Here is a 22,957-nt window from a genome sequence, read left to right as displayed (position 1 = left end):
GCAGTGAAGCAAAGGGATTTGCTCAAAGCATTAGGGTAGATCACTTGAAAAATGAAAAAAGCTTTGTCCCTTGCTGTTTTCATGTAAACATGGCCATACCATTTTTTCTGGAAATAGTAGCTTTCAAAATCTTGAAAGATTTGTATTATGACATATTTTCAGAATAAGAAAAGTACGACACAACTTTATAAACTTCCCTGAAAAGTTTGTGCTCCTTTGTACAACAGTGTAATAATAGAAATGCAGCCTATTTACAGTAAGGAATTGGATACCTTTACTCTTATTTTCACTTCCCAATGCAGAAAAAGGTCATCACTTGCAGATGAACAGAAAGCACAACCAGACTGAGCAATAAATCCAAAATGACAGATTAGCAGTTCCAAGTGGCTGAACTGGGGACCACATCCTTTGGCATAATTAAAGATCATTTAGCAAAAGTGATGCCTTGATAATGATGATCCTGGCACTAACCCAAGCATTCATTCCTTCCAAGGTTATGTAAACCTCACAAAACTGTAAATAGAACTTCAAGCACCGCTGCTGATGGGAATGCAAAACGGGAGGGGAAATGGATATTTGTTTTCTCTGCGAAGGCCGTGGAATGCAAGCCCATTTCCTCTGTGCCTCTTTCTTCCCCAGACTGCTCCCCAGTCTGAAACTTAGGATGATTTGGAGATGAAGGGATTTCATACCAGCTTATCTACAGAAGATTCAGCAAAACCTCTTGATCTCTTAGGGACAATAGAAAGTAGAAGTTAAAAATCTATTTGTTTTTTCAAGTTCCAACATAATCCTTTGCAACTTCAGCAGCAGTTATGCAGCAGAGTTGATCAGTCCCAGAGGGAACTTTCAGAGATTGTCCTCCAAGAAGTTCAAGACTTCATCCCCTTAGCTATTACATTAAAACTACATTATGTTCATATGTTACATATGCAGATTGGCACAAAGTGGTCAAAACAGACCAGTATATAATGATGTGCCTGCCATATTAACTGTTTCCAGTAATATCAGAATTTTTCAGGTGCAAGCCTGAAGACAAATAATTCTATAAGGATACTCAAATTTGCACTTAATCACTATGCATGTACAATGCATATAGTTCAAATAAAACAAGGAGAAACAGTTATCACTTAAACTGCCTAGATCTACTGCCTAAATCTTAGAACTATTAAAGAAAAAACGTTTCTAAAAGAATGCTCTTGACATTTTCAAAGCAGCTAATGTTCCTGGCTATCAACTGATGGTCTACTGTTGTAGTACATGTATCAGTAAATGGAAGGCAGTTAACTAGTGTACAGAATACTTGCAGAAGTTCTACTGCCATAAATGAATAGCCATTAAGAGTGCTTATGTTGATGAAATGAAGTTACACAGTGATAAAAATGCAGCTGTCTCATTTAGTCACCAGTAAATCGCATTATTAACTACTACTTATGCTGACAGATAGCAAAAAATTTTCCGAAAGGAAATGCAGAAGCAGCTAATTATGTCAACATGACAGTTAACCAGGGTTAGCTATTTTTAAACCTGGATGCTACAAGGGAAAAAGGAAATGCACAGACTGAAGTATCTATAGTTCATACACTTTAGTATATTGGAGGGCACATCGCATCCAAAACGCACAAAATTTGTGTTTTATTTCTTACTCCAAATCAATTAATGTATGCATGACTTTTTTAGTCATGCCTTCCTCCATTTATGGACTTGGATCCAAGTTCAGCCGGATAAAAAGAGAAAAAATACTACCTTCCAACTGGCAGCAAGTCTTATGTGATTCCATAATGCAAGCAGTCATAAGCATTAGCACTGCAGTACTTGAATTTAAATACTGAGTTAACAACCTCTGAACCTTTAGAAGTTCAGCAGAAAAATAGTAAGTTGAAGGGTTTACCAATAACTTGAAACCAAAGTAAGAAAATGGAGTGAAAACATCAGATCCATAAAGTGACTTGTACAAAAGAAATATTAACCTTTACTTGCAGGTAAATTTTTAAGATGAAAAACATGCAAGCTATTACATTCACAAAAGATTAAGAGATCAGACAAACCATAGGATCATGGAAACTGGTTATATACAAGGATGCTATAGCATCCTCCTTGACACGTCCTCACATACAGAGGTAGAGATCAAGTCTGTGAATCTTTTACATTAGCTAGTCTTGAAAGATGGTCCTGTTTTCTGCACTCTTTGATAAATGCTTTTTCACATCACAGTTTTTACCTTAATTATAGCATGAGATTTTTAAAGATTAACTTTTTTCTCCTCCATAGCAAAAAGACACAAGAAATTTACTGTAGAGTTGCTCGTACTAAACAATGATTGAAATATTAGACTTATCTTCCTTGTGATCAGTCCACCTCAACATATTATGTTTAAACAGCACATGTAATCGGCAAACAGATTGAATTCAATACTTAACAAAGAACAGAAGTTATGCTTATGGAAAAACAGCATCAAAATTGCAACAGAAAGATGCCTGTCTACAATCAGGCATCTACACATTACATTACATACAACCAGTATACAAGCCAGTATACAACTGGCTAGACAAAACACTTTGTATGGGCAACTTGCATGTTCCCTTTACGTCTCTATTTTTCCACAATTCCCATCTTACACTTTTTGTGGACAGTCGTTGATGTAGAACACTGAAATCAGAACGTGACATATTATATAAAAAACAATTTTAGAAGCTCTCTCTTACCTCAGCCTCTTTCTGCTGGAGGATTCTATCCTTGTCTACAACTTCTTCTTCAACAGGCCTGTTGAACAGAACAACACATTGATGGTACAAAACACAGAAGAGAAAGGCTCCTAGAACAGATTCAAGATTCATATTTTAGGTAATACAACTGGAAAAAAAAAAGTCTACATGCACTCTCAAAAGGAAAAGAAAAGAAATTCTTTAATCTAAGTTTCCCTTTTGTGAAACACCATCCTTTACCCTCATGGACTTCTGTAACTCCCATCCTCTCATTTTCTTCCTCCGTTTCATAAAAATGTGATTTCTGCACCCATATATCTATACATACATACATTTTTGGTCATTTACTCTCATCAAGAGATTTCCTCTGCCATCTATCCATTGTGCAAAATCAGTCATAAAAGCAGCTGTGGAACAGTTGTGAAAGCTATTTTCTTTCTCCTTTAAAATCAAAATGTTTCGCTGAATACTTAAAGAATAAAAAAATCCTAAAGTAAGGAGAAGAATAAGTTGCAAAAAACACCACATCTGTTAGTGCTTCATCTTCCTTGATAGCACTAGGTCCGCCAAGGACAAACCTTACAAAAAGATGTTACAAAAAAAGATCATCTGGGTTAAACCTCTCTCTCTAGCTATACAACCAACAGGAAGGAGCAAGAAGAAAAACCAGCACAGCAGTCTTGCTATAACTGGAGAAGCAACATCCTACCAAATCAAACAGGCTGTGGCCTATCCAAATATGCCCACTGAAGTTCATTTTTTCCAAGTAGAGACTATTAAACAGAAAGCTATCCTGCTTGCTGCCCACTGCTTCTTTATGCATGTTCCAATTAAAAAATACAAAGAGAGAAAGGGGAGTAGATACAAAACCAAGAACATTTGTTTGTAAGCATATTGCTTAGCTAGTCATTACTCCTTTTTAAGAAAAGGTTTCACACAAATCTCCAGTACCCCGCCAGACTGAAGTCTCTGGAGAAATAAGGAGTTCAAGGAGAGATTAGTAAGAAGGAAGAGCAAGTCCTGTCTCACAGTGGAAAAGAACAGACTCAGGAGCAGCAGCAGCAGAGCCCAAAGGCACACACCCAGGTACTCACTTGCCAGTTCGCTTTAGCCTCTCCGAACGGAAGTTCTCATAGTGCAAATCTTGGGTCACCTCCTGCAGGTCCTGCATGTGCGTTCTAGAACATGCAAAGGGCTATTAAACACTTTGTTCTTCTTGCCAAAGGGAAGAAAAATATCCTTTTATCTTCTATTTTTGTTTTATATAAGGGAACTTATTGGAAAATTAACCTTCACAGACCAAGTCCGCCATCCAGCTAGCTAGAATACTGATATCACATCCATTAGTGTTAATTTGTACCTAAGTGCCCTGCATCGATATTCTTCAGAGTGAGACAGAGAATGCTGTCCTCCTCTTGTTCACTCATTACTTCATAGAGGCTGTTTACACCCCTCTTTGCAGTGTAATAACCTCATGAAGACTTAGTTTTAAAATGTTTTAATTGGTAAAGTATTTGTTGACTGTTTTAAGTCCTATTTAGAACAATTTGTAACCGAAAACTAGGTGGAGCTCCTTGGCTTACATGACAGCTAAGGTTGCTTAACAATATTGGTTTTTTTTTTTGGCAACTGAAAAACCATACTTGCTACAAATGATGACCAGCAGAGGGCAACCCCTGCTCAGTAGAGACTAATCAGAAATCCCCAAGAATTACATTTCCAGTAAGAGAAATGCCATTAAAAAATTCACTTAAAACCATCTATGCGCCAGAATATCCATATCAGATAAAATCATAAAGCAGGGTTATCGTATTTAACATAGGATTTCCTCTACTGCCAAGAAAACTGACCTTCACTTTTAAAATACTCATGTTCATGGATTAATTGGTTCAAATAATATTTTAAAAGTCTCTCTGCCAAACCAAATATAAGAAAACAACTTCAGTTTATATGTAAAGCCATAAAATCAGTTCACATAAGATATGAAGAACCGTCACAAGTATATGGCAACGTAAAATATAGAAAATATTTTCCATGGTGACAGTTCAGAGGATCACAGCACTAAAATCAAGCTGATGGGGAGGGGGGGAGGAGGAGAAAGGAGGGGGAAGTGGATCCACACTGTAGTCAGAGCTAGCTCTGAATTAAGGAATTCATATTCTTAGAGTTCTCTAGCTGTGATAACAGAGTTATGCCACCACAGAAGGAAATGGGATAATTTTACCATTACTCACACCAGCATTGTGCGCAATTTAAGGAAATCATTGTGCTCTGGATTTTCGACTTCAACAACTCCCCAAGGATACAGACGGCCTCTGATTTTTTTCCCTTTCACCTCAATAAGTTGATTGGATCCAATAACAGCAAAGGGAATGCTAGCCTAGTTGAGACAGAGCAAAACAAGTTACTGTTTGGGGTTTTTTTTGTTTGTTTGTTTGGGTCTTTTTAGGAAAGCACAGAGACACACTCAAGAAACAGAAGAGAGAAGGGGAAAAACAGTGTTGACAAATGCATTAACTAATATTCTTCCACATCAGCCAAACCAATAAATCCTATTCTGAACACTGCAACCTCTCACTACTAACACCTGTAGTTTTGTTAGGATCGGTTTGTCTTAACGGCACAAAGGGAAATGACGCTTTGCTTTAGGAACACTTGACTGTTGTTGAAGTACAGTTCGGGCATAATGTGTCATCTGACATAACATCACGCATGGAAGGCGGCCAACAGAAACATACTTCAGATACAGATTAAGTAGCAAGAGACTGAAAATTTCAGATACATTCTCCATGTATCTTTGCCACTAATATCACAGCACAAAGAGGAAATGACTTCAGTAAAACCTTTATTATCTAGTCTAACAAGAGGAAAGTCATTAATTAGTATAGCAAGCCTAATACACGCACACGCTCTCTCTTTGCTTGTATGTGAGACAGACAGCAAGTCGCAGTTCCTGAGGAATGGTTCCTTACATTTAAAACAAGAAAGAAGAAAAGTAGAAAACCACAACATAGTACAGCTGAACTCTGATGAAGCAAGGACCAGACTCAAAAAGACTGTAACTCAGAACCAACATTTTTTCCAAAGAAAACTCAATATGTCAACACATTTTATAAAGGAACAAAGTATCTGCAAACATATTGTAAGCTTAAAGAACTACTGCATTAAAATAATCAACTAAGAAAGAGTGAAACTTGCCTTTAGAACCCTGGTTTGTTCTTTAAATTCCTCATCTTCATCAGAATCTGCATCAGGGAGCTGGTAAATCCGAATGCCGTGTTCAGAAATCTCATCCAGAACCTGAGTTAAAAGCCGGGGGGAGGGGGGGGGGGGGGAAGAGATTATTAGCTTTACGCATATAAATTGATGTACCAGTTTGCCACTTCTAGAAAACTCAGAATTTCTATTTTTTCTGCTCCAAGTAGTTTGACAACACCTAAAAAACTCACAAGTAGAAACCAACAGGAATTATTCTTGGATCTTATGTACTACAAGACTATCTTGCACTGTATTAATTTCACTCTATGAAGAAAAAAACCAAACCAACAAACAAAGAAAAAGCCCAATCACAGCATTTTTTCCATTTTGTCTTTATTCAACAGAGACTTGCACCTCAAGTCCCTAAATATCCTAGGAAGGACAGCTCAACGTAGAAAACCACTTGCCAAGCAACCTGCAAGTTTTGACATGTAGGAAACAAATACTAAGTGGGAAATTAATCACGTTCCCAGAAGGAACAAAGAAAGCCTACACTAGATCTGGCTGTATTTTAAAGACTATTTTATTCTTCCGAAAGTGTATCTTAAAGACATTTCTGAGATTTGCTAACTACATATGTTCTGTTATGAAGAGCTTACTAAAAGGCATTTTAAAAAGCCAACAAATTTGCTGAGATGAACTCTGAATTACACTGTTTGGAAAAGATCTGTTGGTGACACAATCTACAAAACCAGAAACAGCTAAACATCAAGAGCAGCTCACCTGTCTGCGCACTCAGAGACAGACTCACTGACTAAATACTTTTTGTGACATTCTTCACATACGTTTGCATATGACCTTAACTAGCGTATTTTTCTATATTCAGTGACAATAGAAATAAAGACTTAAAAAATACATCTCAAGACGTAATCAGGACGTTCAGACAGCGATCTGTCTGCAGCTGTACTCAAGGAACAAACATCAGAATTAGAACAGTTATGAATATTAGTCACATTACTAATAACACAATATTTGTGATACACTATATTCTTGCAGAGCACTTTCTGAAGATTAAAAACAAGACACCTGACTCAAAGGCTTTACCTTCAAAAAAAACACAGGCCTAAAGATCTGCAAAAAAAAAAAAAAAAGAAAAGAAAGAAAGAAAAATGGGTTTTAAAAAGTCATTGCAAGTAAGTCATTAACAAAACCAGAAGGTTTATGTAGAGGAAAAAGCAGGAGCTAACAAAAACAAAAAGAAGTTAACAAGAAGCAGCAAGGCAGTGAATTCGGAGAAGAGGTTCACTAACTACAGCATTGAAACCATGCAGTCTATGTTAAAATATGTTTTCATTTATATGATATCTATAAAATTTGAAAAGATAATGTCTACTGTCAGTTGAATTAAAAAGACTAAGCCTATGTCCCACTTAAACTGGAGAAAGCTTTCAAAATCCGTTAATAAGAAAACCACCCATACAGAGTTTTCTTTATTGTCATTAATGTCTGGGATTAACAGGAAAAAAAAAAACTAATCTGTATTTCTGCATACATTCTTTTCATAATGAAACCACTGTAGGGTTAAGTGGGTAACATAACTTTAAGCTCTAGCAGTTTCAGAAGGTGGTACAAGTCAATCCTTTTTCTGAAACTTAACAGAAAGCTTCTACTGCCATTCTTTTAAAAAAGAAAAATATTCGAATAAGAAACCCCAAATACACTGACAAGATTTGCTTTCACTAAAAAGCGTGGAGGTATGGAGAGCACATCAGGAATGCTGACATTCTGCAGTAACTCCGTCTTCAAAGAGAGCTGGGATGTCTTAACAGAAGCACAGTAACTGTGCAAACTTCCTGTGTTAGCATGCCCAAACGGTAACACACGGGCTGCAACTACAGTCCCACAAACAGTACCCACATCAAGCAGAAGCACTGCTGCAATAATGAACTTTTACCATAGACAAAGACTGGGCATCCACAACTTCAAAAAGTTTTTTTTTTTTTTTTTAAATGAGATGATCATGAAAATACTCAGAAATATCAATGTAAGGACTTGTGATGTCATTAGTACCGATATAACTGTGCAAGGATTAAAAAAAAAAAAAAAAGCTAACTTGATAATACAAATACAACTAGGCTTTGAATGCATGAAAGGTCTTGACGAAGCTTCCCGTAATATTGTTGTCTTCCTTCATCTCCTATTGTGATGGCAACCAGTAACTACAGTATAAATAAAACTTGTCCAACTAGACTTGATATGAACTAGTTTAAATAGCTGTTTAAAAGAAAACAATCCCTCACACCATTAGAAGAGAAATGACCACGTATGAACCACAAGCTACTCCTATGACAGTGTTTTTCTGCCAGGTATATGAACATCTTCCCACCACAGACAGACACACACAGCCAAGCAGCTACCACCTATACCAGCAGTTAACAGCAGTATTTTTTAAAAGAAAAAAGACATTTGGAAATTAGTTTTGCCAATAAGCAATTACAGTTACGTTAGCTCGATTACGTTTAACTTGATAAATGCCACCGCTGCTTTGCAGAATGGCAGAGAGTTAAACTGTCACCAAATGGTAACAGAGCACGCACAGCTGGGGTAGGTGGGGAAGGGCTGCACTGTGTTGCCTTTAAGTAGCTGCAAGAAACAAGAAAGCACATGTAACCTGACTGAGATCTTAAAGATAAAATTCAAGTGAAACAATAGCGGGAAAGCCAACAACAAGGGGTGCTAGAATAATATATTACAGCTGTTAAATCTAGTGCTTTCCTGAAAGGAAAAAGAATTGCAATAAAAACAAACTGTATTTTACGGTCCTAACAATGAAACAGCATTTTGCTTCTGCAAATCTCAATTTTATTGGCCTCAGAGGATTCTGTGTTCCTAAAGATTAGCCTTCCCATGGGAAATTCAAAAAAAAGTCAAAATATTAGTTCCCCTCTCATGAAGTCATTCTTTTGAGCAGGTTTCCTTAGCAGCCTTGCATGGCACAGCTTGTGAAACTGCCCTGCATTTCTTCCCACTCAAGAGTTTTTAAAAAATAACTTTGAATTCCAAAAAGACAAAACAGGAATTACTCCAAGCTGGGTTTCCTTTGCAAGCACCACAAACTGATCTTGCTGCTTAGTCCAAAGCAGTAAAACAAAAACATTTTACTTTAGATTGATGGCCAAATGGCAGAAACATCTAAAAAAAAAAAAAAAATTCAAGCTGCGTCAGCAAAGAGGAGTTTTGATTCTTATTCTTGATTAGAGATGCTGTTAGCCAAGATGCTGTGAGTTAGAACAATATACAGTAACTACACTTTCAAAGCTTTGGAACCAAATTATACATTTGACTTAGTATAAACTCAGTTTGTAGAATGACCTTTGCCAGCAGGACAAAAATAAAGACTACTGTTTACCTGTTTCCTAAGCACTGTTGATTTTTTTTTTATAGTTATTCAATGCATAAATAACAATGTGGTGTCCATATCTGTTCATCATGACTGTTTTAAAAGACTACTTCGTTAAAAATAACAGTGCTCTAAACTGGAAAGAGCTAAACATGAACGGGCACAGACAGAACACGGCAAAGAGAGGTTGCCTTTAAATTAACCTGTTCATCACAGGACGTATATCAGGATTCGTCTCCCTCTTCAAGTATACAGGCATCATAAACTCGCAATCTAACATCACTTACAGAACTGCACTAAAAAATAAGCAGTTCCAAATTCACATCAGGAAATTGGTTTCCTTGCATTACTGTCATGTTTCAGCTAATATCCTGCGTAACAACGCACAGTAGCGAACGTCCAACAGCAAGCGTCCGGTGTGCTTTGCTATGTTTGACCCTAGGAGAGGCCACCAAACAGCAGGCAAACGCAGCACAGCAGAAAAAAACCTGACAGTCACAGCAAATACTGAAATCTGGTGAGATTACATTCCTATTCATTTAACTGCTCCACGAACAGTGTTATTATCAGATAAAATCATTTCTGAGAGTGCATTGAGTTGGTGAAAAAAAGAAGAGATTAAAGCCAGCATAAACAGTCAAATCTCTGTATTCTTATTCCCTTAGGTCTTCTTTCAATTTGCCCATAGTACCCGTCATCTCCTCATAGCATTTAAGGAGGAACACAGTAAAAGCTCAAGAGCCTGGACAGAATTTCTCCCAGCAAGATTTACAGGTCCCTCTTATCTGCCTTGGTTTTTAATATAAAAAAAAAACAAACAAACATTCAAAAACAAACAAAATTAAAAAAAAAACACTAGTTCATCATAAGCTGGTCACTTTTGTATAAACCCTTTTCTCCCCTTCAGTGAGAGACAACTGATTTCACTTTAAACTTGCTCACTTAAACACAGACAATTTATTGTTTCTCGAGTGAGTTTTGCTGTGTCATTGAGCTCTATACAAACAACTACACCACTAGCAGTATCTTACCTTGCTAGACTACAGTTGCTTACAATACAGTTGCTTACAATATACACAAACCACAATCACACCTTTGGTTGGGGCACTGATCTACTCTGAAAAAAAGAAAAAAAACCTTCTGAATTTAGGCTGAGTTCAGCTAACATGCTATTTTGTAAGCATGATCTGAATTAGACCGTTTTTCTGGGCCAAAATAAAACTGTAATCTCTCTTCAAGAAAACAGAAAAATACCTATGCACAAAAGCCCGTGGATTAAGGAACCAGCACCATTCCAAATGACTGCTGGAAGCCAGAGGATCACAATAAAAAAATCTGCCACTCCCTCCAAGAGAAAGAGAAAGTAGTAGGCTAAGATTGTTTGAAGATGAAATATAAAATATAAAATTAAGATATAATCTTTCTGCTAAAAAAGTTTGCATACTCTGGTGCAAAGTACAAATTGTGTTTTAGAAGTACTAATTTTCTCTATACCCAAGGCACGATTTATCAAACTTTCAAAATTCAGGAAGAATCATTTTGCTTTGTAGGGTTCAAAGCCATAGGGCTTTCCAACTGATCTCATGGCTTTTGAGTCAGTACAACCCCAATTTTTTAGGGAGTTCTGTATTCAAAAGTTTGCAATTGCAATAAATTTTATTGAATCACTTCTCAGCCTAATACAATCTAGCCAGCTATGCATTTATTTCTCCAGCCAGCTGCATAATCAAAAAGATACCAAATCAAAGAGGATAAACTGGGAAACATTAAATATTTACGCTCCTTGGCCAGATCAGTCTATGATGAGATTAAATGGAAATTAAATTTAAAGTGCAAGACTTCTATGAGCACATATACATTACTCTTGTAAATGACAAATGACATATTTCGCAGTGATTTGGCCTATCTTGGAAGGGTTTGTAAACAAAAATTCAAGACAGCAAGTAAAACTTCCAACGTAAAAAGATCTGCTTTAGTACCGCTGTCTGGAAAACTTCCTCCAATGTAGTCCTACGTCTGTTCTGGTACTTCATGTGAACAGATAACCTATTAGGAAAAGAATGTACGTGGGAATATGGGTTTTTTCCCCCCCCCTCTCATAACAGTGGAGCTAAAAAAAAACCATCCTGCTAATACAGTAGCCCAATTATCTTGCCTCAATATTAGCATTTAGTTTGTATCAGGGGTGTGCTTATTAAGCAAATCCTCAATCACCCCAACTTAACCATGTTTTGGTACAAATCATGCGATACTTAAAGCACGCAAACCAGACTTCTTTTGGATAAAACTAAACCTGAAAATACACTCGGGACACATCTAACGCTCTCCCACCACTAACAGGCATTCAGATGTCCATTATGCCCACAAAATGAGAGCTATTCAGAAATATCATCTATACTACATGCATACTGGGGGGAACCGAGTCCTCACTACCAACTGTTTTGCTCAACAAGCCTCCTCTATCGGGGTGCACTACTTGCAGATAGATGAAGCCAGGAACAGCCAGATTCTCAGTATACTGGTGAAGCACACCTGACCTCAGTGAAGTTTTGCCACCACACACTTGCTGAAGATTAGGTCCAAGGCTAACATTCACCGCTCTTCAATTTGAATTTGCTCCATATTTGGCTTTAACATTGTATAGGCTACACTGGTCTGATGATCAGGTGTTAAACCTACTCTTCTCTTCAGCCTCTCTCTCTCCTTCAGCGTCAGTGTGTCAGCCTTAGCAATCACAGGGACAATGTTGACTTTTCCATGAAGAGCCTTCATGAATTCTACATCTAACGGTTTCAGCCTGCCAACAGGGGAAAAAAGTGGGGGGGGGGGGGGGGGGGGGGGGAGGAAGGGAGAAGAAGAAGAAATTAAACCCAATTTTTTTTTAAGCAGACCAAGTAATGTATTCACAAATAACATTTATAGCATGTCCAGCATAAACCAAAAGCATGTGTTGATCAGCCTGGTCATGTAAGGGTTGAATTGCAATTACAGTTGTCACCCTAAGACAAAGTGGATATCACAAGCTCTTATGCTTCGGGGTGATAAACAGTGTAATAGTGACTGCTTCAAAGCAATATTAAATACCAAAAATTAAGGGGAGAGCATTAATCCCAAAAGACCATTTTAATTGCATTGGCTAACTGACAGTATAGGAAGTAACTTAACTAACATGAAAGTTAAGTTTCCAGGTTTCCAGTTCAAGTGATCAACAGACTCACGAACAGGATATGGCACCCTAAAATACAAGTGCTTTTCTTACCCATGCCCAAAGGGAGAAATGAAGTAAAAACAGCAATGGACTCTGTTGTCTATAATGTGCCGCCTGTTTAGACCACTCTCATCATGAAGGTATCTTTCAAACTGGTTGTCAATGTACTGGATAATTGTTTTGAAGCTGTAGTATGGGGAAAAAAAAAGAAATCTTAAATCAGCTTTAAAATAATAATAAAAATTATGAAAAGATAAGAAGGGCAGCTTTTATGCTTTTATTAATACCTCTTCTATTTTAAAACTCAACATCCTAGCATTGTATCTATCACTGAGGAAAAATATTTTGGTAATGCAAAAAGATATTTTCATAACAGTCCTTGAACATTTATTTATTCCTAGAGCTGCCTGCAAGTATTCCTCTATCCATTGGATAAAAATGTCAAGTACAAGCTCAGAACAAAAGCACTTAGAGGTGAGACAACACAAAGACAGGAGCGTAGGGTTTAGGACTTTTCTTTTTCGGGGGTAGGGAGCGAGGATTTGTTTTTAAACCAGCTGACATATCCCGGATATCCTACTGATTTACAATCCTGACCCCAGAGCTAGGTTTCTTTAGTTATCAGAAAATTCCGATATTCTACTCTGCCTGAATTGAGTCAAAATACATTTGAAAGTCATGCACTAAAACATCACGTGATTTATTAAGTTATTTTTGTTACCTTACAAATCCTTTTCTGTTGGCAAAGGAAAATAATTCCTACTTAGTTCAAGGCAATTTAAAATAAGTGCTGCAAGGAAGTAAAGGTATACAAAGCGTGTTCACATGCATTAATCAGAACATAGAGTAGAGATTAAAAAGAGAAAAGAAAACCTGATGTATTACTAAGAAGGTTGCTTAAGATATTTCCAAGCATGTAGACACCTGCAAACAACATTAATATAAAAGGACACTTTATATTAAGTACTGCAGGGGAAGGAAAATGAACACACTGATGCAGATAAGATTAGGCAGATAATTATGTGTCACGGACATATCTTAAACTACTTGGAAAAAAGTGAACTGAAAGCTTAAGTTGAAAAATGGTATTTCTGTTGTTGAGAAAGTGCAAATTTGATTAGAGAAATTTAAAGAGGGAACAAACAAGAGAGCACAGAAATATTTAACGATTAGGAAAATGAACACAGAATCACTGCAAAAATCATGACAGGCACCAAAGTTCAACCCTGGGGTGCATGGCTCTAATGAAGATAACGAGGTAAACTAACAAAAATGGTGGAAGGGACCCTGGAAGGAACTTGATTTTCCAAAGTGAAGTACGCTTTTGGATCTAGGAGGAATAAATCCAAAGATATAAATACCTTTATTCTGTTATGCAAAATTTACACCATTGTAAATCATACTACAGAAGGAGACACAGCAAAACATGGAAAGGCCTTCACTTATTGTTTTTAAGCCTTAGTATTGCTTAAATCTTTTTAAGAACTAGCATCTTAATACCTAAATATATTGAAAAGGGGCATGTTTTATATTCCTGTTGATCCTTATATACTCTCCTCTTAGCTGGTGAAAGGTAACAAGACTGAAGAGGTACAAGTATTAGGACAGAAACCAAGTACAAACAATGGGAAAGCAACTATCACACATTTCTCTGGCAATGTAATTAGTTTACGTGCAGTTTTCTAGTTCTAACAGCTATAATTTTCCTTATAAATATGGCGTTAGTGTCCTGTACCTCCTGACTTCCGGGAAACACCTGGCTTATACCACTGTGCTATCATTACTTAGGAGATAGCACATCCTGTATTGTAACAGCAAACAACGTAACCATCGCATTTAGAAGCCCACTGGGGGAAAAATGAACAATATTACCAAGCTGCCAAAAAACACATATCCAACTCAACATAAGCCAGTAAAAAAAGAAAATTAGCAGCAGCCAGAAAGCCATATCAAAGAATGACCTGTGACACTGCAACAAAGATGAAACAAGGGGTAAAATCAGCAACATCTAACAAGTTAATTCTGTAGATTGTTTTGTCAATCATTCTTTGATGACTGCTTCATGCACAGAATTGGGACCAAATCTTTCTTCTTTCTTTCTACTGTAATTCCCTTCTCCTCTGTCCGATGAAAGATGTTACTTTAAGGACATAGTTTTACCACAATCCCAACATACTTGCACATGGCAGACCCTTTGTGTGCTTCAAGCCTCCCACGATAAAGAATTATGCCATTCTCCAAAGACAGGCTCAGATGATGCCAAGAGTGTTTCTAGATTTAGTTGGCTTGGTTCTAGAACACAGAACTCTAGTTAAAGCCGAACTGAAACTCCAACTACAGCTTCAAACAGAATATAAAAAAGTTATCACTATGGTTAGCATCTACCTTTTCTTACAGGCTGTTTAAGTAGTAATATTATTTAAAAATATATATATATAACCTACTTTAGAGATTTAGTAAAACATATTCTCTAATAACTCATTTTCTAATCTAGTATTATTGTTCTTCTGTTCTAAGCCACACATTGGACAATCTCCTGCCAACTCATCCTCATTACTAGCATTTCTTCTGTGATGGGAAGTACATAAAAATTGACCCCAGCTCCCATCCTTGAAATTCAAACTCTAAAAGTAAACCATTTCGTGAGCCCAAGGGTAGAAACCAAAAATGATTAGGAAACCTACTCAAGAAGAAAGCTTTTTTGAGACAGTATCAGTGACTGCCATCTCCTACAGGTGTCGTGCCAGTTTGATGACTTTCTTCACCTCTGTTCAAAAACTAATCTCAGTAAAATCCATCATCCTGAATAACTGGAACACTGCATAAACTGCAACTTAAAAAAAAGTGTTTACAAACTTAAACCTAGACTAGCACCATCTGCTGGTTAACTGTAACTACAGCAAACGCTCATGAACATGAACTTGCTGCTTCCTCTGAAGTAACAATGAAGGAAGAGAGTTGTTAAGGGTTAGTCTTGACTACAGTTCAAAACAAAGAATCTATCTGTCCAAGTTCCTGTGACAACCTGTAAAGACCAGAGTTTGTCAAAAGGAAACTCACCTGCAGCTCAGAGAAACAAAATCATCTCTGTGAGTTAAGAAAACGGAGATAGAAAAAGAAATTTAAAGTCAATTGCATATTTTTATATCGTAGCATACAAGTATTATTTGTTCCTACAATGTACTTTGATGTCTATGAACTGCTACAGAAGACAAAGTATATAACACTAAACTGTTCTACTGAGTCTGAATCATCAAACAACGACCTTATTTAGCAGGCCTCTAAAGAGAAAGGGGAAAAAAATCTGAACACGTAGGTCTCTAAGAAACATCTTACCAGAATAAACAAAGGGCATTAGAACACAATCAACAGGAAGAGCTCTATGTAACACAATACACTGGCAGCCGAGCTCTTGACTCCAGCGGAAGGAAGCTCAAGTCAACACTGCAGAAAATAAGCAAGAGCATACTGCAGTTCAGAAAGATGCCTTACTGTTATGCTGAAGGTTTGATTATTCTTAATAACATCAGAAAAGTGGAAGGAAAATAAAGATATAAATTCCACTGCAACTTCACTTTCAACCTTTCATTTAACAGATTTCACACTAATGCAATGTACCTTAAAATGCCTTTGCTCTCTTTCATTTTTGCTGGACTTCTACAGTACCCCAAAGAAAGAAAAGAAAAAAAAAGTCTGATAATTGTATTCTTCAGAACGTTCTAAATAGTGCAGTATCCTGTCAAGAAAAGACTACAAAACATTTTATTATTAGCATTGTAGATATTTATTTTTATCAGCCATTTGCTTCCTTCCGGGTCTCTCTGCTATACTGAAAAACTTAAACCATTATCAATGTTTACTTCATGCTCCCTTTCTCTGCACAGCAACACTTGGTTCCCTTTAAGATTCCTGAATAGTAAAGCAAAAAAAAAAAAAAAAAACCTCAGAACTTCTTAAGAGACAACAACATGGAAATTCAAAGTTTAGCTTCCAGTTGCACTGAAATAACTTAGGCTTCCTAGTAAGCACAGTAATATATCACATTTTCGTTTAATAAACTTATTGCAAGATCAATTTTTCACATTGGAAGAGAGGTATACAGGATGATTTTGAAGCTACATTTATGAACAAACATATTAATTCTAATTTTATGCTATGAACTGCCTAGTTCCTTCATAGCTGTTGTACCATAGTCTTTCTTCATGAGTTGCTAAGCAACCATGCATGTGGTCCAGCATATTTGCACAGAACTAGTTCAGCTCTTAAAGGTTATTAGTGCTAACAAAATTTACACTAGAGAGAGCTAACAAGTAACTGCATCATAAATAAAATATAGTTCTATCCAAGGGGCTAGCATTACAATATAAAGGAAAGAGAATCAAAAGTACTGGTCTTTTAAAAAAGATGGAAACTGCATGAAATACATAAAAGAAAGATGATCAAAAAATGTCAGATAGGGCAGAGTTCTGGTGAAGAGACTTGCTATGGAGACAGAGCTTACTGCAGATGTCACAGAGTACCTTACAGGGGCAAAAGCCATTCTTTTTAAGGGAGAATCCTAGACAGTCTGAAGAACACTGACCAAGTCCTTCAAAAAAAGTAAAGATTGGGGAGAAAACTGAAACAGGAAGTTATACACAAGTAATACTGTTCTCCTAGATCTGTGTATTTTAGGCAACAAAAGTAGTAAGAAACTTGTTTTGAAAGCTTGCACAAAAAGAATGTGAAAGTTCTTAGAAAACTAGGCTTAACTGCAAGGCAACGGGGTTTAAGGAGTTGGACTGCGAACGCACAGAGAGAAGTCAAATGCACTGCCACCATTTCCACCAGCTGAATCACCAAGGTAGGGAAAGACAGACAGATTCACTGCAGTGGACGTGTAAAACATAAACTCTGTCAAAGCAAAGCAGTATTTACACACATACCAGTCCTGGCTGTTAATGGCATCTCCATATCCTGGCGTGTCAACTACCGTTAATCGCAGCTTCACCCCTCGTTCCTCTATCTCTACTGTAGAAGCTTCAATTTGAACTGTTCTCTCTATTTTCTCTAAAATAAAGAAACATTTTAATTGTTATTACTCTTACCAAACGCTGCAGAAACTCCTGTGGGAGAGAACAGTAGAGGAGGAAATGCTGCTTCAAGTGTATTGTAACCTACACGACGTAGAATATTTTAAGGAAAAATTATAAAGAATTAATCAAAATTTAAGGTCAAAATTTTGTAAACAAAAGGCAAGGAACTAAAAATAGGCTGTATTACATGTAAATATGCAAAAGTAGTCAAAATTATAATACGCATGGTATTATCAAAATATAATAAGCATCTTAGATTCTTTACAGAATCCTCTAATAAGGATTTAAGGCATGATAGGTGAAAAAAGTTAGAGGAAACTAGGATTAGAGTAAAGGCATACTGATACGAGTAAAGGCATACTGATACCTAAGAGGTTCAGGGTTTTTGTTTATTTGTTTATTTGTTATGATAACAAGTGATAAAGAAACAGCAAAAGCTGCCGAGCCTGTGAAAGGGAATACAAAAAAAACCCAGCACTCAAGAAACTACAATTTGGAGGGTTACAATATGGCCAGATAGCAAGAAGAAAGGGTTTAAAGCCTGAAATTATCATCAGAATGAAACAATGTAAACTGGAAGAACATGAAATTTAGCAGGGTTAGAGGTATGTTTTAGAGGAACTGAGAGACTACATTTACCTGCGGCTCCAGGAATATAACGTTCTGGATAAAGATCAGTTAGGAACAGACTGTTAATTAAAGTGGATTTGCCCAAGCCAGACTCACCTGCAAACAAAGTAAATCAGGCAATTAAGCACATACACCTTTTTCTCCATGCTTTTTAAAAAAAAAAAAACTCCTCTTTCCCCAAGCCTATATTATGGAGGAAAAATAATTTGTTCATCAGGATGCACCCTAGCTTTTGAGATAAAGACATCAAAGGTTCAGCTAAATAGCTTTAAAACCACAGGAAAAACAAGCCTTTACTGCGTTTAAAAATGTTACATGAAAATGCTAAGTTTACTGTAATACATTTCATATTAAAAGCTGAAAGTTCATACAGCACTTGGACTTTAGATCTAGAGATAATTAATTTACTTCATGGAAATACATGTTTTTTTCATTTAAATTAATGAAGTGAGCAGCTGTAACTCTCCTGTTGACAGTTTTTGTGAACTTTAAAGTTCTCCTAAGCTAGGAATTGAAGCTGGAACCTTGTTAGGAGGCAGAAAGAATAAAGCAATACCAAACTAACAGTCCAGCTTAGTATCCTTATATTTAGGGTATATACACCCTATAAAACATGCAACAATAACAAAAAAATCATAAAGAGTCATTCAAAAATCACTTGAAAAGTTCCATCATCCTAAAATTTAGGTCATAAACATTTTTAAATTATTTTTTCCTACATGAAAGTATTGAAGTTAAAGATTTAGTAATCGCATTTACTGGTTTATTTCAGAAAATTAGTTTTCCTCTAATCCAAGTACTCATAGGAGTCAGCATTTAGAAAAATTTGTCCAAGTTATTTTAGATGCTACTAATCTAATCTTAGAGGTGGAGAAACAATCTGCATTTGTCATTACGAACTCCATGAAATAAAAAGTTCTACGTTGATCACAAATTACTTGTTAATTGTACAGACTTTGTTAAACGCTGTCACCAAATAATCTCAAACAGTACTACAGAGCACAGGAAAAAGGAAGCGTTATGCATCTCTCTTCACATTCATTTTTCAATAACACAATTCCAGAGCAACTATTACAAAAAGGTGATAGTGACTCAGACTCCCTATGCTACTGTGCAACATTAAACTGATTCAATGCAAGTATAATTCAACGCATCACTTAAAATGGCTTTGCACCTAAAGGTCCTTCTATCAAATTCTTCTACGGGCACTCATTCACAGAAGAAAAGTTTACTTATAATATCAGAGTCAGTTTAGAACAGAAGAAACTACAGGAATAGCATCACAATTTCAACAGCAAGACATTCACTTTGCGCAATCACGTCTTCATCTGGAGAAAAGGAGTCAAAGAAAGATTAAGCAACTATTCCTAACATCTGATGATGAGTCAGGAATGCAAGAATGTCCTGTTGGCTCAAAGTCATCATCTTTAATCACTACAAATATTCCCTCCTACAAAACACGACCAAATAGCAAAAGAATTAATTTGAGCGTGTAGAGGTTCAAAGCTTTTTTCTTCTTTATATCAGACAACTGCTAACTAGGAACACATATGTGGCTAATGTGAAAGAAAACTTTTTTTTTTTTCCCCTAATCAGTCAAAAATATTTAAGTCACATACCAACCACCATCAGTGTGAATTCAAAGCCCTTCTTTACAGACTTCCTGTGGACCTGGTTAGGCAGATTAGCAAATCCCACATAGCCTGCTGAGTCAGAAAACTGACAAGAAAAACAAAGCTGAGTAAAAATGAGATCCTCTTCCCCCAAAAAAGTTGAAACAGGGTTCACTTAATCTTATACTATAAAGCACTCAGGTACACAATCACATGGCAAAATAGAAAATGAAATGATTTTCTGCTGCTGTAGCAAGGTGGACCTTGAAACAGGCCCATTTGCCAAGTAGACTGATACAAGTAGAGATTTAGTAAGTATCTTTGGCTACACACAGAAGTTTTCCTTCGATAACAAATTCTGCAAGCTTATAAGAATACGCTACCATTAATCTAAAGCTGTAAATTCAGCTAAAAAAAGTTCTAAGTTAGGGGTCAAAAGTGTGTGTATTTGCCATTCCCATCTTCTATAAGAATAAATAACATGGACGCTTGCATGCAGAAAAAACAAGAACACTATATAGTAATGCAGAGATAACCAAGATGCAATCAAACAAGATCTTCTGCTTGTTAAACTGTTCATCTGTCTTCACAACGCTAAATTTCTCACACAGAAGCAGGGGGGGGGGGGGGAAGTGCCTGAAAAACTTACCTGGTAAAAGACTGGGGCCATAAAAACGATAGTCTGTTTCACCATCTGCTCCAAATTGACTGAAAAATCTAATAGGAGTTTAGACAAGAGCTACAGCCGCTTGATTTAGGGACTTATTAGCTAGCTGTAACAAAATGCGTTCTTCAAAGATAAGAAAAGAACAGTTTCTATACAATGCCACACTGCAAACACTTCTAATTTTGGGGGGGGGGGGGAGGGGGGGGAGAAATCACTTAACAGACAATTATATTATTTGTTAATAATTCTTTCAAAGCCCACCCAGATGGGCAACAACATTAGAAATGAAGATCTGCCAAATGAAATTTTTGGAGGTGAAGACACCATTGGAAACGCGGAATATCTGGCAAATATCTGAAAGTCTAGAATTACACACAAGCTGTGTTTTTACTAAAAAGTTCCTTTTAAGAAATATACCTGAAGCAATAATATATTATTTATTCAGTTTTAACACTTCAGTAAAGCCAGAGGTACTTTCAGAAGTTGAACAAATTCCAAACAAAATTTTGGCTATGCAGTCATCCGTTTACCTTTACTTTTTCACCCGATTGAGACATGTTTGGTCTCTCCAAGTTTCGGATGCTGGAAAACAAAATCCACAGTGTATATATTAGCTGACTTAAAGACTACATTCACTGCATTTTGAACTAATGAACTGAGGTGCATGTAATAATCACATTTTATACTAGTAGAATGAAATGTCACATATTTGAAGATTATCTGTACGCTGCAGAATAAACTAGCCACAATGAAAAAGCCTGCTTCTCTGAAGCTATTCACATAAAAGAAATTACATAGCATTATCCAAAACAGAACACTGCATTTAAATATTCGACTGTCTTAAAGCAGAAAGAGTACTTTAAAACTCAAAATATTAAAATTCAGTGCCCTTAAAGAGCTTTCATCACCCTATATTTAAAGAAAACAAAACATCCACTGAAAGCACAAGCTGAGCATGCATAATACTACTACTATTTTTTAAGTTCACTTTGGTTCCGCAACTAGCTACTAAAACCTGAAATTCAAATGCTCTCTGTTCCTAAGCCTCCATGCAGAATAGAGGAAGGAGATCCTTTTTTTCTTCCACTTTTACCCTTTCCAAGGATGAATTATGCTTTTCTTAAAGATTGTTTACAGATAATTGAATTTAACAGTTGCCCAAAAAAATGAAGTTTGAGAGTTGTGGCTGCATATAAAGATTCTCCAGAAAACAGAACACCTAGGGCTTTCCAGGTGAAGGGTGTAACATTATTTTCAGTCACTTCAAAGTACTATCCCGAAACATTAACACTACACTGAATGTTGTTGCTAAACCACACTGGACATGAAAACTCCCCATGATCTGAAAGATTCTTTCACAAACGTTTGGAGTTTATTTTTAAAAAGCAGAAAAGCTGCATTTTGGCAAGCTCTTGTCTTTTTACTCAAGGATGTTAGCTGTGCTATAGATTAGTTATCATGGTAATAGTGAGGCCCTTTATTTAGAGTAGCTACAGAACACTGACAGGAAATGAAAAAGTGGAAGGAATACTTCACAGCTTGATTTGTTGACAACACAGCTCTTGGCCTGGGAAAGGGAGGAAGTGACCTATGGAGGCACCTGCGTGTTCAGGCACAGATGCTTTCCTGTTGGGTAGCGGGAGTCACTCTAGCAGGATATCATACAGTTTCTGACAACTGCAGTTTGACAGTCAAATCCCAGCATAGAAATGCTAAGCTTTGGGCTAAAGAAAAACCTAAAATTAACATAATTGCAACTTGGATTTTTAATGAAAACACATCCTCAGCTCACGTGGCACTTCATTGTCCCGAATTTCAAATTCTGTCAGCTGCATAGACACCAGCCACCTGTAAGCAAGGCTTTTTCCCCCCCTCCACCAACAACTTTCCCATATACCCAGTTAATTTACTTGCTAATGAAAGCCTACTACATCCATTGCCTAAAGAAGAAAAAAATTTTTAAAAAGGAGGTCTTGATCCTAATCATCTTCTGACTCTCTCTAACTAGGCTTTCCTCAAAACAGCCTGGGAAACACCCCACAAGAATAATTTTGAAAAATAGTTTATTTTTCTTTGACCCATATGTAAGGGCTCATTCAGGCTTCCGGCCAACCAATGTCACAGATGCCCGAAGACAGCGCGTTCCTTAGCCACAACTTAACTGACAAGTACAATTCACTACCTCATCCAGGTTTTGTTGCTACATTTGGAAACTTCTGCTGTCATTTTTGTCTATAAAAGAAGTAACATAACTCAAGAGTTTAAGAGAGTCCAGAAATCATCACTAAGTGCTGACACAGATGCGCCTTCTGGCTGTTTTCTCCCTGCTGTGGAAGCAGAGAACGCACCCAGAGCAGCTGCCTAGAGTGAAAGGGGGAAAGGGAAAGACCTCAGATTTAAATGTTTACGTCAAATTCTGCAGCTACTTCTGCTTTGAATTGACAGTGTAGACACCTACTGC

General features: G+C 36.8%; 1 protein-coding gene and 1 long non-coding RNA gene across 18 annotated transcripts in view; both read right to left on the bottom strand.

Moving 5' to 3' along the window:
- The window catches only part of LOC104138862 (septin-2), a 45,775-nt gene that overhangs the window by 14,475 nt on the left and 8,343 nt on the right, over nucleotides 1-22,957 (bottom strand). For 13 of the 17 annotated variants that reach the window (XM_068911577.1, XM_068911576.1, XM_068911586.1 and 10 more), the window contains 10 exons: nucleotides 21,027-21,078; nucleotides 19,836-19,935; nucleotides 18,226-18,312; nucleotides 17,437-17,560; nucleotides 12,563-12,697; nucleotides 11,983-12,100; nucleotides 5,904-6,005; nucleotides 4,940-5,085; nucleotides 3,800-3,883; nucleotides 2,706-2,763 (listed from right to left, as the gene is read on the bottom strand). In XM_068911577.1, the coding sequence (XP_068767678.1) occupies nucleotides 2,706-2,763; nucleotides 3,800-3,883; nucleotides 4,940-5,085; nucleotides 5,904-6,005; nucleotides 11,983-12,100; nucleotides 12,563-12,697; nucleotides 17,437-17,560; nucleotides 18,226-18,312; nucleotides 19,836-19,935; nucleotides 21,027-21,078 (1,006 nt within the window). Of the gene's footprint in view, nucleotides 1-2,705; nucleotides 2,764-3,799; nucleotides 3,884-4,939; nucleotides 5,086-5,903; nucleotides 6,006-11,982; nucleotides 12,101-12,562; nucleotides 12,698-17,436; nucleotides 17,561-18,225; nucleotides 18,313-19,835; nucleotides 19,936-20,478; nucleotides 20,603-20,913; nucleotides 21,079-22,678; nucleotides 22,853-22,957 lie in introns of those variants that run through there. The other 4 variants (XM_009666748.2, XM_068911578.1, XM_068911579.1 and 1 more) reach the window with 3 other exon arrangements.
- On the bottom strand, nucleotides 14,732-15,934 carry LOC138061429 (uncharacterized). The gene is made up of 3 exons (XR_011135172.1): nucleotides 15,848-15,934; nucleotides 15,572-15,598; nucleotides 14,732-14,803 (listed from the first exon to the last, which is right to left on the bottom strand). It is a non-coding gene; the product is annotated as an uncharacterized lncRNA (long non-coding RNA).

Source organism: Struthio camelus, chromosome 17 (genome assembly GCF_040807025.1).
Source record: "Struthio camelus isolate bStrCam1 chromosome 17, bStrCam1.hap1, whole genome shotgun sequence".
Taxonomy (NCBI): Eukaryota; Metazoa; Chordata; class Aves; order Struthioniformes; family Struthionidae; genus Struthio; species Struthio camelus.
Note: the sequence above shows the minus strand (reverse complement) of the source record. Positions and strands in the feature narration are given on the sequence as shown.